At 43.4% G+C, this 15697-nt stretch overlaps 1 protein-coding gene across 2 annotated transcripts in view; it reads left to right on the plus strand.

The window, feature by feature from the left end:
- NUAK1 (NUAK family kinase 1) overlaps positions 1-15697 on the plus strand; it is a 49960-nt gene that overhangs the window by 26424 nt on the left and 7839 nt on the right. For both annotated transcript variants that reach the window (XM_030040843.2, XM_041129606.1), the window contains exons 3-4: positions 9753-9904; positions 11232-11297. In XM_030040843.2, coding sequence (XP_029896703.1) covers positions 9753-9904; positions 11232-11297 — 218 coding nt within the window. The remainder of the gene's footprint in view (positions 1-9752; positions 9905-11231; positions 11298-15697) is intronic.

Raw genomic sequence — 15697 nt, forward strand, 5'->3', positions numbered from 1 at the left:
AAATGTGCACGGGAACTCGGAAAGAAAAAAGATTAAGCATGCTGCGGTCCTTTGACCAATTGCCCTTCTCGTCCTTACTTTAAATAGTTTTTACTGAGTTAAAACATTCGTAAAAGTTAAAAAGATTACAGCATTTTTAAGAAGCAGACAATAAAGTCCCGTGGGAGCAAAACTTTGCCCTCTGGCCCCATGGAGGGAGGAGCAGTGCTTCTGCAGCAGAGCCCGTCCAGCTCCACGACGGAGGGTTCATCCTGTCTGCAGGAGGGCGAGCACCTATGGCAGGTGATGTTATGGTCCCCTTGTGGTCCATCAGCCAGCAGCAGGACTTTGCAGCGACAAACCTGGAGGCAGTTTCTTCTCTCATTTCTGGGCAGTTTTCCGGTCTGTTACTGGTTTGTTTCCTTTTCTTTTTCTAGAAAGCAGAGCAGCCTTTTATGGCTTCTTATGTTTAATTCCTGGCCTGAAGGGATGGGCAGTGGAAGTCAGCTTCTTGGTTGGACTGTAGTTCATTGGAAGGAGTTACGTAGAGCAGAGCTATAGCAGCTATACAGCTCATCCAGCCTTTCCAAGCAGAGTCGGTATTTGGCCTTTAGCGGCCAATGCTCTAACTTAGATATTGTAGCAGTGGGAAGACGTGTGGTTGCGCAGCTGAATCCAGAGGAGCAGTTACATACTGCCCAGAGATGAGGATGTGAGCTCAGGGATCCTTAAGCGTGTGCTTCATTTTAAGCTGAAGAGTACTTGTAGTGAAGTTAAGGGACTACATCTAGGACTGAAGTATTTGTATCCTCTTGAAGTCGGATTTTAAACACATGGCTATTCCTCTTGAGTGATGCATAAAGAGTGATAATATTGCTATCCTCTGACAAAAAATGTTGAAGTTATTCAGTCCTCAGGGATGGGCTTAATCTCACCAAATTTAAGCCATCCAACATTTAGACAGTTAGTGTACGCTAGAAGTCTAGTTTCCCTCTCTAGTCAAGAGAGATCAGCATCTACACAGGGTGGTTTGTTCCCTCCTGGGAGACATTTTTTCAGATAGGGGGGATAAATGACTTACTGGAGGCTCCTGTTGGCTATAGAAGGAGTCTAGCTGACTAACTTAGATCAGATGCTTAACTTTTAAACTGAAGCTACCCCACAAATATTTTTCTCCTTTCTCACTAATTTTTACTGTAAGTTTTCCGACTGCCGCTGCATGTCTGACAGCGCTTTCTGTAGGTGCCAGGTTGCACAGATCTACCTAGCATGGACAATCCTGTATCTCCCTGTAGTATCTTTGAAAGCTCTTTGTATTGCATTTGCAAACATGTGTTTTCCTTAAGTAGGATCCTTGTTTACGTATCCTTTTGACCTGCCTGCTTAAAAGCAATTAACCTCTGAATTTGTCAACTTGATGTAAACACAAGCTTATCTTTTTTTTTTGATACTGAGAAAATTTAGATGTGTGGAAACAAAGCTTTCCAGTTTAGAGATATTTTTTTGTAACCTAATCAAAAGGCACGTACCTTGCCCGTTACTGCGAGGGCAGACATACAGTTGTGACTCCAAAGAAATTCCATCCTCTCAGCAGGGCTGTAATTGGCAATCTGTCGAGTGCGGCTGCGAGGGAAGTGCTCTTTCAAGTGACTTTAAACTCCTTGAAAGGGACTGGATAAATGAAGCTGGCTTTGCTAGCAGTGTTCTGATTTCGGCACATAAATTTTAATTTATAGAATAATGCCTCTGTCCATTCATCTGTCTGTCTCCCCTCCACCCTTCCCCTGCCCTATTTCTTTTTTTGCCTTGAAAACTCCAGGATTTGATAATAAAGCCTTTGAGAGCTAACATATTTTTCCAGGGGTAGCCTGAGTGCAAAATCTATCTCATCTGGCAATACTTTATAAAAGTTAAACCAGGGAAAGAGCATCAGGCTTGATTCTGCAAACATTTAAACATGTGTTGGACCAATCATGAGAGTGAAGTTATGCTTGGTACATTCAGGAGTGAGCTCTTGAGTCTTTGTAGTGTGAAATACAGTGCCTACGATGAGTGTTTCTGTGCTGGAAGAGTTGTCCTTGGTCAGCATAACCATACAGAAAAGTCTGCGATTTGCAAAATGCTTTTAAAAATGAACAGATTATTAGCCAACATGTTTGTAGAAATAGTTTAATGAAGATATTCCCTGAAGAATGAATAAATACTAGGATCACAATTTGGTGCCCATGGAACACGATGGCATTAATGTGAACAAGTAACTGAAGGAAAGCATGTGCTGAAGTGCTTTGCTGGATTGAGGCCAGGATGCTTAGAACAATGCTGGACCCTTCACAGCAACAAGGCACAACAAATGGATTTCCCATGTAAGAGGGACTTCTTACTTCTTTTTTAGGTTGCATTTTTGGTACTCTTAAGAAAAAGCACAGAAATTCTCTGTCATGTATCTACCAGTCCACAATGACTTGAGCTAGGTTGCATGCTTTGATTAATCAGGAAACTGGTTCAGCTCTTCTGTACTTTCAAATCCCAAAGGCAACAGAAGAAGATCTGACAGTGTGTAACGGTGGTGGCATGGTGTTCCAGCACACTCAACTTACTTGCCAAATACATGTTCAATCTCACACTTTGTGCCAAACTTGATGCAACAAAAAGCAAATGCACGCTTGATGTTTCAGACACATGCAGGCCTGTCTCCAATGCAGGGCTCCTTGAGTTGTGTCATTCAAGCCACCGTGTGGTCAGCAAAAGCAGCCACGTTGCCAAAAATCTGCCTGGGCGGTAGCTGGCAAGGTGCACGGATGCGAGCCGTTGCTGACAAACTTTGTCCCCCTGCCCAGCAGCGCCAGCTCAGGCAAGTGTCCCCCACCATCGGCTGCGATGCGCGCCCCCGGATGGGGCAGGCAGCCGGGGACCGAGGTGGCAGCTCACACCATCGGCGGGTTTGTGCGTGGGCAGACCAGAGTTACGTGTCTCAGGCTGACAGCGCTGGGGAGGCAATCCCAAGCCTCTGCTATCTCCTGGTTTTCAGACGTAATCAAAACAAACTTTGGTGCCTAATGACTTCATCCCTTCTGTGTGCAAAACACCTGAAAAGGTCAAAAGTCCCTCAAAACATCACGTGGAGGACTGGGCTTTAAACAAGAATGATGAAAGTTGGAAAGCTGGAGGGATTCTTTTTTTTTTTTTTTTATTTAGCTGAGAGAAAGTACTTCAGTAGTGACACTCCTTAACCACATTTCCAATAGATTTCCTCTCATTATGTAGGCTTTTGACCTTTGAGTGCTTTATTCCCATTGTTTTCAGTTGATAATGTCCAAGAACATAAAGTAATATTTCAAGAGTCTGGAGATAGTAATGAAACAAGTATAAACAAACTTAACTCTTCAGTTACCATAGACCACCTTTATGAATTTCCTGTCATTCAGGGTGATCGCCTAAACAACACTTTGTCGGACGTGACATGAACTCAAATGTGTGAGATCACTGGCAGGTCCAATTCAGATGTCAAAATGATTGCAAGCAATGATGAAATTTATTTCTATCTTCCATTTACACAGTCTTCCCACTGCAATGTAAATGTTTGCTTGTCTGAACTTCCACAGCAGTTTGTAATCACAATTGAAAAAAAAAGGGGAATTAGCTCTTGTATTCTTTGCTGAAACAAAAGACAATTAGTGTAACATGGTATTGTGGCTGAATTAGCAACTCTAATTTTTCCTTCCTTTTTAAAGAGTAGACCATCAAAACCTGCGTATCCTCAGTCTCATTCTCTGAGAAACAACCTCAGCAAGGATAATGGTTCTTGTTCTGATTTAACCTCCTCACTGGGGAGTAAATTCTAGCATGCTGTCTGATTTAAAATGATTATTGCATGATCTTAATCATTCCTTTAATCTAAGAAGAGATGCAGTTAGGCTGAATAAGGCCATAATTCAGGAAAACAATTTAAGACAAGCTTAGCTTTAAAACACACGCTTTATATCTCGCTATCTTCAATTATAATTAAGCATATGCATAAATTTATGCATATGCATACATGTGGTTTTCTGCATTGGCCCTTGGATATTTTCATGTTTGCTGTATGGTCTATTAAAAAACAGTCATAAAATAATAATAATAATAAATACAAAAACCAAAATAAAAAATAGGCCAAGGGACTGTAAAACTTTCAAAGCAGTCAGGAACACAGAAGACACATCGGGCTGAATTTCTAAGATAAAAAACACTTTTCAATACTCGCATGTCTTTTTGAAGAATAATTCGAGCCTTATTACACAAGTGAGGTAATTGGGTCATACATGACTTTTCTGAATGAAAAGGTTATTCTAGTCTGCATCTCCAAAATTAAAAACAAACTTGCTTGTTCTTTTGATTTGGCTGACCTTTAATAAAAGAGCATTTTGTAGCAGTGGAAAGGTACTTCTGTCTGCGGCTGTTAGGAGAGTAATAAAAATACCGCTGAATGGAAAGACACCAGATGGAAGGAATGTCAACATACTGGAACTAATTTAGGAGATTGCTCTGATAGAGAGCAAAGGCATGAGGAGAATTCAAATGGTTCCAGTGCGAAGAGATTGGCTGCCCCTCTTAAACTAACAAACTAAAATCCTTACCCCAGGGTTACATGTAAACCAAATGGAATCAGCCCACAAAGAGGTAGTCCATTGGGGGGGGGGGGGGAATCCATGCCCCGCTCGGCACTCGCTCTGACTTTAGCATCCTGTAAGCTTGGAGGAAGGACAAAAGCATTCTGCTTTGCTTTGCTTTGCTTTTTGAATTTGGTAGTAAGTCCAAAGCAAATTGTCCTAATAGACAGGTGTACAATGTACTATTAAATCTTTTTGACTGATGTTTGCAAAACCATGCCTGTGTGGGATTTTGACACTTTTAGGGTGAAGTCCATCTTAGCATTTAAGAGGGATAGTGAGTATGTTCATCCAGTGACAAACTTGCCCTGTGAGTTCCAGTGGAGGTGACTTTGGTGTAGCTGAAGGGAAGAATTTAGCAGTAGGGTTGAAAAGAAGAGTGCTGATCGGCAAAAGGTCCCTACGCAACCAGTGCTATTTGGAAAATGGAAAGCTGTAGATAGAAGCTGAATTCATCATTTCATGGCCTCTAAATATAAATAAGTGGAGAGATTATATCCAAGAATTATTGCTATCGTAGAACAGTCTGTGAAAGAGACAGATTGTTGATGTTACAAAATGTACTTTGTCTCAGATATGTCTTTGGTAGTGAGAAGCGAAGTTCTTTCCCAGTTTCACATTTATTTTCTTCAATGAGCAATGAAGCCAGCAGATTTGGTTTCAATTATCAGCCTGGAAGTATAGAACCTTCTTTCTGTCATTAAAAAAAAATAAAATAAACAAACACGTTAGAGTTAAGGGGGGGAGTTTAAAGAAAAGCTGTAAGAAATCTTTCTTTGACCACAGCATCTTAAGCACCATTTGCTGCTTGGGTAGAGTGCTGCTCTTAGTCTCTGCTAGGGCTCTTGGGGTGAACAGACCAAGCCCAAACAAGCTTGTAGCCCACTGGAAAATGCTGTTTCTCCACATTGCCGTGACCCATGTCTTAGTACATTAACACAGTCCTATTGCTCATCTCCTGGGCATACAATTACATCGTTCCTCACACCTTGTGGTACATCCCGTTCCTTGCTCTCTGGTTCCTGATGTGCTCTCACAGTGCTGTCCCTCCAATGCTGTCCTCTCCTGTGGCCAGGTGGAAGCGTAGCCATCTCGGAAGTCAATCCTTCATCTTGCAGGCTCTGTCTCCAAAGGAGTACTATTGTTTTGCAACCACTACCCTGCACCACTTGACCGCTATGGCTGAGGTAGTGCAGCAGCCCTCCCACAACACCAAAGTCTTGCTGCAGCGCTCTCAACATAACTCAGCTTCCAGAGTGGTGGAAATAAACACAGTGGCTCAGAAATAAATGACACACAGCCTGTAGCAAGCATTTCTCCCGCTGCTCTCTCCTCTAGTATGTGGAGCTCATGCCTCGTATCTAAGCAACCCCCATCTCTTGATTTGTGATTGACAGACCATCTCTCCTGCTACCACGTCTGGGTGTTGATACTGACAGTTCTCCACTTATCTTATTTGGCCAGCTGTTCGCAGAGTATCGATGGTTTGAAAGAAGCAAGAGCAGCCCCACCTTTGTTATACATAACCTCCCTCCTTCCCTTGACCTTGGTTAGGGTTTAGGAGCAGGCTTGTACGACACGGCTGTCCCATCAGTAGCAAGCTGCGGGATGTTCCTGGGGCGCAGCATCCTGCCAAAGCCGTGCTTCTCCGTCAGCAGTAGCTGCAGCCGGGGCTGAGGCACACTTCTAGGCGGGGGTGAGTTTCGGAATGAATATGCAGAAGGATGGCAGGTAATAAATCATCCGCAACAAAAACAAAGAGTGAACCAAGCAGTCCCAGAAGCTATATGGAGGCAATCCGTCCGTCATCAGCCTGCAGGTTACAGCCCAGGTGTTAACAGGGCAGTATATTTATTACCTCATTATTATTTGCAGTAAGTCAATCCAGCCTTTAATTAATGCCCTCCTCTCTTCTCCCAGCCGTTGGCCACAATGCCTTCTTGGAGCATATGTTTATAAAACTTCATACTGTGCTCAGAAGGGAAATTCAGAAGTGTCTGTATGAAGCCTGCCTGGCATCCTAACGACTACTGTGAAAATTCGTGGTGTGCATGGCTGATGGCCTGAGACTTGCCGGAATGCCACCTTGTCATGTGCCTGATAGTTTTGACCACTGAATTCCTCTTTAAGATTGTGTGTGTGGATAGACATAAATCCTACTGCCTTTCCACTCCTTCATCCTTCAGTGGCAGCTCTCATTTAAGACGTTTTTGTCCTCTGTTCAGTTCCTTCTCTGCAGGAAAGTAGCTGCGTGCTCTCTCATGAGATTCAGCTGATACGATGGGGGTGCTCTGAACTGAAATGATGCAGCTGTAAAAAAAATACCTCCCACCTCCCTGGAAGAAAAATAGATTCTCCATTCACCTCTGCTCCTTGATGAAGAGATAAATTGCTGTATAATTCTGTAATCGTTTAGCTATGATAATGCTGAGGAGGCCTCTGTAATGTCATCTAAGTCCAAGGGTAGTGTCCTTCTCACAATGCTCCCTCGTGAAGAAAAAGAGTGTGCCAGTTTGTCCTGAGTGTGCTGGTAAACTGAAACCCGAATACCAATTACTGGGATGCTTCTATTCTCATTGATTCTAGTGCAGTTTTGTGAAAAGAATTCAGAATTTGGAACAGTGATTTATGCTTTCCTAAATTCAATTTTAAGGTATTATCTCAGTTTCCTAGAGGCCATAAGAGAAAATTTGAGATGGAAATTACCTTTAAATGCACATTCCTCCAAACCAAGTGCTTTCCACGTCACTTCTGTAGAAATGAGGGAAAATATGTCTGGATCAGGACTTGTATTAATATGGCAAATTTTAGTCCAAAAAAATTAGATTTTAGAATTTAAAACTTCAAAACATCAAGGATGATTTGAGAAAGTTCTCGTGACTGAGTGATGAAGGCAAAACTTTAATACAAACACAGGCTGGAAGAATGCTCCATCATAGCACGGCTGTTACTGCTGTTATTGTCACCATTAGCACCGAACACTTGGTAAGGCATCAGTGGTCAGGGCAGCGGGGTGGGAAGAGCCGAGGGCCCCTTCGCCCCCATCTGTGCCCCTCTGGTGAGGCAAATGTTCACCTGAGCTCCGGGTGGTCCTCAGCTGGTACTGCTTGGAGTGTGCACTCCCATGAGAGTCCACGGAGACCAGTGGTGCCATGTGGCAACTTCACCTATATGTGCATCATATAATAACCCCTAACTCATTGAATCAGCTATTTTTTGGAGGGGTGAGGGATTGCAAGTTGGTTTTTTTGTTTTGTTTGGTTTGGTTTTTTTTAATTCAAATCTCTTAAATAAGAGCATTTTTAGTGATTTGTCTCAGCTTACTGCAACTATTTCTTTTTGCCTTCCTAAACAACCCTGTATCTGACAAGCCTTTCCAAGCTTAGCGAAACGAATGTGTATGTTACTGCTTTATTGGTAACACATCACAGCACTTCCCTATATGACACAGGGCATGTTCAGTTTTTCCCAGACAATATCAGTCTGTCATTCTTGGAGAGGATACTGTAAGTATAATCCATCCAGAGACGGCTCTTCCAGTTTCCGAAGTTTATTGCTAATGAGGATGCACATAGGATGTAATCACTGGCAGGAGCCTCTGCTTCGGGGTACAGTGAGGCCAGCAGACAAGTACGCGGCCAATTTTATCTGGCTGTTCGCTCTCCCTTTTATCAGAGCTGTTTGGCTGGGGTTCACGGGTGTTAGAGGGAACTGCAGAGGCTTTGGCTTGTACAGTTGAGTGGCAAGGTGTGAGAAGACATGAGACAAAGCCTAAGAGCAGCAAATATCTGCGTGTTGAGAGAGGTAGCTTCACATTTCAGTGCAAAAGCTGAAGTTGTTTGTTTTGTTGTTTTTTTTTAAAACACTAAGGACTACTGGCTAAGCTTTGCTAAAGAGATAGAGGAAGGCATCATTCCAGTAGGGCTGGTCACAGCTAGCATCCGTTTGTAATAACCCCTGTAACCTCATTAATTTGCAGATGCTTTGCTGCCAGGGTGACCTAGCCTCAGCAGGCTGCTGCCACAGATAAAAAGAAAAGGAAAATCACCATGTCTTAATATGAGCAGTGGTTATTTATGGCAGGTACAGGAAGTTTCCAGTGGGTTGCAGTGGATTTTAGGTGTCAGAGGGGAAAAACTATTTAGCAGTCAGGGCATTATGGCAATTCGAGACTACTCACAGTCTGCTTTACTAGATTAATTGTTTAGTTATCTGTAACTCCCAGTGAAGTCCTTGACAGCATGTGGCACAGAGTACCCTCAGCCCCAACGAACATTCAAGTTGTGATGTGTAGTAGATGAGTGTTCCTTGCACTGCTTACGTGGGAGTTACGCGTTGCTGCCCGCTCTGTGCAAGTGGCAAAGGACCTATCTACAGCATGCAGTGGGACATGCGGTGGAGGCAGGAGATAAGTAAACTTGAGGATGGGTTGGGTGCATGAGACAGGGTGCAGAGCCATAGTGATAAGAGCTGTACAGCTCCGGAGACACTGCAGACACTGCTAGCTCAAGTGTCCATCCCCACCATGCCATTGCACAGAGCTGGCCTGGAAGAGGACATGCGCATCAATTCACTTGTTGGATTTTGACGGTAGGTGAAAGCCAACCAACAGTCATTATAAGCCAAATGGCAATCCTGTATCAACCAGTCGTTGAAGACAGAGTTTATTATGCCTTCTGTTAACCCTTTACAAATGATGTGAGAGCTCCTGTTTCCTTCTGTCCTCTGGCCTCGAGAGGACTACTGGTAAGAGGCAGTCCCTGTTGGACTGGGGGTTAGTATTCAGGTGTCGCTGGCACAAGTGTCCACCTTACCTCATTAGGATCAAGTTGACTTTGCCACCCTGTGACCCCATTTTATAGAGGCAAAGAGCTTCTTTTGTATAGCCATATCGAACTGAAGATAGCCTCAACTTCCTTCTCTTGGTCTAAAATGTTGTCATGTTCCTCTGGAAAAATTTAACTTTGGAACTTGCTTTTTGCAGTGGGGTTGGCAGTGTATCTCTCCAGGCTGCAGTGATGATATAGGATGTGTTCAGTCATCCTGAGTCTTCTTCACTCTTTAAAGCATCAGTTTTCAAACCTTTGAATCAACTGTGGTGTTTTTTCTTTTCTTTTGTCTGTGCAGTGTTTGAAAATAAAGATAAGATTGTGATCATCATGGAGTATGCAAGTAAAGGAGAGTTGTACGATTACATCAGTGAGAGGCGGCGATTAAGTGAGAGAGAGACAAGACACTTCTTTCGACAAATAGTCTCTGCTGTACATTACTGCCACAAGGTGAGCAAAGGATATTAAAAAATGCTATTTGAAGGCTGATTAGTGACTTATATATTTCAAAGCATGTCTGAGGCAACAGCATTCATTATTAAGTATCACAGCATGTATGATTATATCAGTACAACAGGAGATCTTCATTAAAAGTGCTACAGTAGTTCACTGCCTGTTTTTAAAGACTAAGGTTGTTTTCCTGTGTTATGGCAGATACCAGCCACTCCCTTACATTAGCCCTACATTGCATTTTTGCCTTGGAAATAATTCTCCTGACATTAAAAAAAAAACATTAACATTATTAACTAGAAAAGGCATCCCATAGAACTTCTACAATATTAATATTAATACATTCAAAGGAATGATAGTTTGCAATTTGAATATGCAAGTGAACAACTTTAGAATAGCAGATAAAATATATGAAAGAAAAAAGCCAAGAGAAAGGTATGAGTGTTCATGCATGAGCTTTAGCATGTACTCATTCTGGATAAGCAAAAGTAACTTTTCCAGATGTAGCAGGAGCACTAGAAAGATACCCTTTGCTAATGACTTTATCCATCATGGTACCCACTAGAATGACAGTTTAAGCAATTAAACCCAACGTAGCTGGCTGGCTGTCATCATGGACCTTTTATCCCTGCTTAGGAGCCATCTGCGTAGAGCCAAAACTTGCATGAGGCTAAAGGCAACGAGCAGCTAACGCAATTTTTAATTTGAATTCTTAAACACTTTAATCTCCACTTGAATTCTGATGAACAAGGGAGGTTTTCAAAGTCCTCATTGCGCAGTGCTGAAAAGCTGCAGTGCCCTTCCCTGTGCAGTTAATTTTTACCAAATTTCTTTAAAGAAGGCTCTGACCTAAACCCAGCTTGTTTGCTTCCATCCCTAACATTTACAGTCCTTTAGGATTATAACTCCCCCGATCCACGTGGCTGCACATTGGAGGAATGAGGGCTTTTGTAAGGACTAACGTCATTGACAGATATTGTTTTCTGGTGCCTGGGAAGAATATATTGCTTTCACGCAGTGGGGGCAGGATTTAGGCTGGAATTAAGTTCCGAAAAGACATCCCCCAGCCCTCCACCCCCCCCCCCCCCCCCCCACCCCCCCCCCCCCGCTGTTTTAGAGGCTTTGTGGGAGGACAGATTCCAGTCATTCTTCCCTTAACCACACACCAAGTGACTAATACATTGCCTGTCACTAGTCACTGGGCCGTGAGTGTTATGACAGTGAAATCAGCCCTGAAATGTAGATGCAAAGACCACCCTGCCAGCTCACCTTTAATTTTCCCAATATTTTCTCATGTTGTCCCCCATTTTTTTCTTCCTTCTTTCAGAATGGTGTTGTCCACAGGGACCTAAAATTGGAAAACATCCTTCTTGATGACAGTTTTAATATTAAGGTAGGATTCTTTTCCTCAGCTTCTCAGAATGGATTTGCATGTTCTGTAACATTTTTATCCAAAGTATTAGAAGAGCAAGTGTTATGGCAACAGCTACTAAGCAACAGCATCTGGCAAGAGGCTCGGCGGTTTGGAGGTTGGGGAAAGAGCACCACTGGTGAGCAGTCATACACGCTAAATGAAGCTTTGCATAATTTGAGGGAGAAGGCCCTGTCCTGCCACCCAAGGGCCGCGATTCTCAAAGCAGTATCTATTTACTGGTAGGAAACAGCAGAGCATTTCGTGCAGTCGGGTTTACTGTACGACTGATATTATTGCTGGCTGCTGCTGAGACTAGGAAAAAACTCTCCTGGTCTACAGGGTTCAAGTACCTCCTACAGAACACTCTGAATGTCCTTTTGATCATGGCTGGAAAATAAGCAAATAGAGTTTCAAAATAAACCTAGTAAAGCACATGTGCTTCATTAGGAAATGGCCTTGGAACTCCAGACACAAACGTATACTTTGGATAGTGATGTCAGTGATGTCATTTCCATGTCATTTCTCCCCAGTGAAAGCATGGGAATGACCTTTTTTCCCTTCTTCTTCTTTTTTCCTAATAGCTGTAGCACAAAGATAAATAATGCAGAGATAAGTGTAGTTTCCAGATGGCTGAACCTGTTTCACTTTCTACTTTGTTCCTTCCTGGGTAGCTGGATGTGAGGGTGGCTAGGTGTGCCCATCTATGGGCAGAGGCAGCGATGCCGAAGAGTTTCTGCTGACACTTGGTCATCCTTGCTTAATTAACAAAGTAATTGAGGAGCTCCCTGCGTAGGCAAATATCTAAATACACTGGATCTTCATTTTGTCTCCACTGAAAGCCATGGGGCTGCATGCACTGCCTTCTGCGCTTCACGCTGGAGATTCATTTTAAGCTGATGTGCAGTGGAAATGGAAAGTAACATATGGTAGCTGCCATCTGTGTAACACTGATGACAGAAGCTAACTTGGATCAACTAGTGGATTAAAGGCATATAAATATGTGGTTTCTAAAAATAGTCTTTTACAGAAGGCCCATCCAATGCAATACTTGGACGTTCTGCTGTTAGCATCCAGTGTTAAAGCGAACCTCCCCGCTCCTGTTCCTACAGGGACGCTGGCTGCAGCAGCCTGAGCTGTTCTCAGCAGTGCTGAAAACAAAAAGTAGCCTTTCTAGGACATTGTATACGAAACAGGCTTCCGCAGGCAGGATGACCTTTCTTTCCGCATTACATGCCAAACTATCTTCCCAGCTAATCAGGGAATTCTTGAGAGAAAAGAGGAATTTGGGGAATTTGCTAGCTGTTGTGGCCTGGATCTCTGTGCTGTGGTCCTCATATGCAAAACCAATCACTTCCCCAAGCCTCCAGGGAGCTGCGCTTTGTCAGAAGGCTCCGCTCCCTCCTCTCTCTTCTTTACGGGAGTCTAATCGTCCTGTGGGGAGCGCGGGAGGATGGGGCAGGGACAGGTAGCTTTGTGTTCGAGTCCAGACCATGGAGCTCACCCAGGGGCTTCTGAACCGCAGACGCATTTCAGCTGCCATACCCAGTGGCACTGCTGCAGAAGTAGTTCGGGTAGCTACAACTCCCCACATCCCTTCCAGTCATTTGGACATCTATTTCTTGAAGGCTTCCCTTTCCTGAAGCTGCCGTGTAGGTATTTTGTGTATTTCCAGCCTTTCCTCAGTTACTTCTCTGCAAGCTGTAAGGCACACCTCTGAGCAGGCAAGGCTGCCTCGGCGTGGGTAGGTGGCTGCAAGCTCCCTTGCTGTCCCCTGGTAACTATTTCTGGAATGGGTCTCGTGAAGCTAAAAAATAGACCGAACTTAGGAAGCAGTTGGTATTTCATATATCTTAATGGTGTTTGAATTTGGATTACTTCAAGATTGCTTTTTGTATTGTTTTCCTTTTCTTCCCTGCTCTCTTTTTTTTACACCTCCTGACTAGGATCAGCTTTGAATACTTGATGTTAAGCACACAGCCACTATTTCCCTGATGCTGAAGCTTTGAATATGTTACTGTGGTTTCTATGATACTTGCACAGAATTTTACTTCCCACTTTTTCTTTGTTTCACTAAACAGTAACCGTTGGCAAGGAAACACATATGGAGCTGTAAATTATTTATTAGGAGTAAATTTATCAGGTCCTCATTCTGAGAGTATTTATATGGTTTATTCAGGCAGAAAAAAAGAAATATGCAGTCTGGGGTTTGGTATTGACTGATGGCTTCAAATACTCAGTGGAAGGCATTTTCTAGAAATGGAGTGCTAGACTTATCTGTACTTTCCCAGTATTTATATTTCATTCAGTGGATTACAAAGCATTTCCAAATTGGCAGTTTGATTTTAATAATGAGAAAATGAAAGGAATCCCTTTGTTCTTGGGTGCAATGTGCAATTAAATACGTTTCTGAAGAAGCCAGTGATCTATACATTATGATATACGCAAACATGTGATAGTAATGTGAAGAAAAAATAAAACGGAAAAAAAAAGTGATCTGATGTGTGGTATATAATTATGTTTTTCAGGGACTTGGTGTATGCAGTAATATTTCTTGCAAACTATTACTTAAAACCCCTAAATGCAGCAAACACAAGTGAATAAAATGAGTTTTTAAACGCTTGTGAGACTGAACATGCACGTGGATCTATGGGAGGTATAAGTTCACCCAGCCAATTAGTCAAACAGTACCTTGCCAGATACGCACCCAGCTATCTAGCAGAAACCCCGAGTGTGAATGTTTCTCCTGGGACCTAACCTTCTGTGGAGATCAATAGTGGGGCACGATCCTAGAGCTAAACCTTACCAAGACACTGCAGCCTCCCAGGGCAGAAGAGCGTTATTTGCTTGCTTACCTTGTTCATGGTGCCATGTTCTTTAAAGAAATAATGTGGCATTGAAATTAGGGCTTCTGCAGCATGTGCAAGCCTCTCCTTCCACACATTCATGTGCTAGCTGCTAAGAGCACAGTTCACCTTAAAATTTACTCTGTTCTCCTTTCAGCTGCCTGCACTTGGTGACTTCCACCCTCCAGCTCTAGGTAACTGGGAGCTGCCCCCTCTTCTTGCCCCGGGCTCCTGGGGTGGGTACAGCTGCTGCCCCTGCCGCACAGTGGCAGAGCAGCCTTTCGCTGGCATTTTCATCTCATCAAGAGGGTTTCGTCGTCCATAATCCTAACACAGCTGGAGGTGGGCAGGGTCAGGCAGGCAGCAGGGCTAAGGCAGCCCCAAAGCACTGAAAGAGCTGCCCTGGGTCGGTGAGTTAGAAAGCCCTTTGTGGGAAGAGATTGGCAAGAGATTGGCGATGGTTTTAGGCATCTGCCCTTGGTAGTCTTCAAAAAAGCCTTCTGGTGGTGCTGCCTTCTCTTCATTAGTTTTAAAAGGACTGAGGATGCTAGTTTTTAGTTCGTTGTAGGTGTGAATTTATTAGAATTGGCAGCGCGGCGAGGATGTAGCTGCCTCTGTTCGCCCATAGCTCCTGCCGTTTGGCCTGATGAGGACCACACGTCCCCAAGCACTGTGGCTCTCCCCAGTCCCTAAATCCCCAAACCTGCATGCAGGGAGGTGGAGAAAAACTGCTGCCCAATGTGGTGGCCAGGGAATTAGTGCCTTTTGCTGGCCTATCCAAATACCGTGTCCCTGCCCCATGCCACAACCTACCCCCAGGGACACCTCTGTCATGCAGCCTGGCATGATGGAGGGGGCCTCCTTGTTCACAGAAGGGCTGTGGCAGCTCCTGGGCTGGGAACCGCACCTAAAAGAGATGTCTAGCAGAGGTTGACGTAAACTGTATGACCAACCCCAAAGTGATAGAAGGAGAGAAAAATGCAAGTATAATAGTAATATAATCCTACTAACTGCACTTTCTCTTGGGCTGGTAAGGGGACACCAATCAGACTAACCACTAAAAACCCATGAGAGTTTCATATATACAGAGTAAGTATATGTAATTGGGATTTACCTTGCTGGAAGTCTCACCGACTGCACGTACGTTTCACTTGCTTTAAGAGACCTAATTATTTCTCTATCTGCAGTACAAAGAGACAGATTCTGAAGTGGGATAAAACTGACAGTTTCCATGAGTGTGAACTCCATGGAATTTATAGTCCACACTTAAGCAATAAATTACAGCTGGTTTATCATAGCTAACAGTAAATATGAAACATACACCTCCTGAAGCGAGGGGAATAAAAGTCCACTTCCCTGCTCCTCCCAATTTAGGAAGTTTTTTTGACTTGATGCCTTAGTTCCATTTAAGTGCCAAGAACATGAAGTAATGTTGGCTTCTATTAATCTTGTTTTGGGGGGCATGACAGTTTTAATGGGAAAAGCTGATAAACATCAGTCTGTGAGTATGGGAGTGGACTGTAACATAAATACTCT

Source organism: Aquila chrysaetos, chromosome 17 (assembly GCF_900496995.4).
Source record: "Aquila chrysaetos chrysaetos chromosome 17, bAquChr1.4, whole genome shotgun sequence".
Lineage (NCBI taxonomy): Eukaryota > Metazoa > Chordata > Aves > Accipitriformes > Accipitridae > Aquila > Aquila chrysaetos.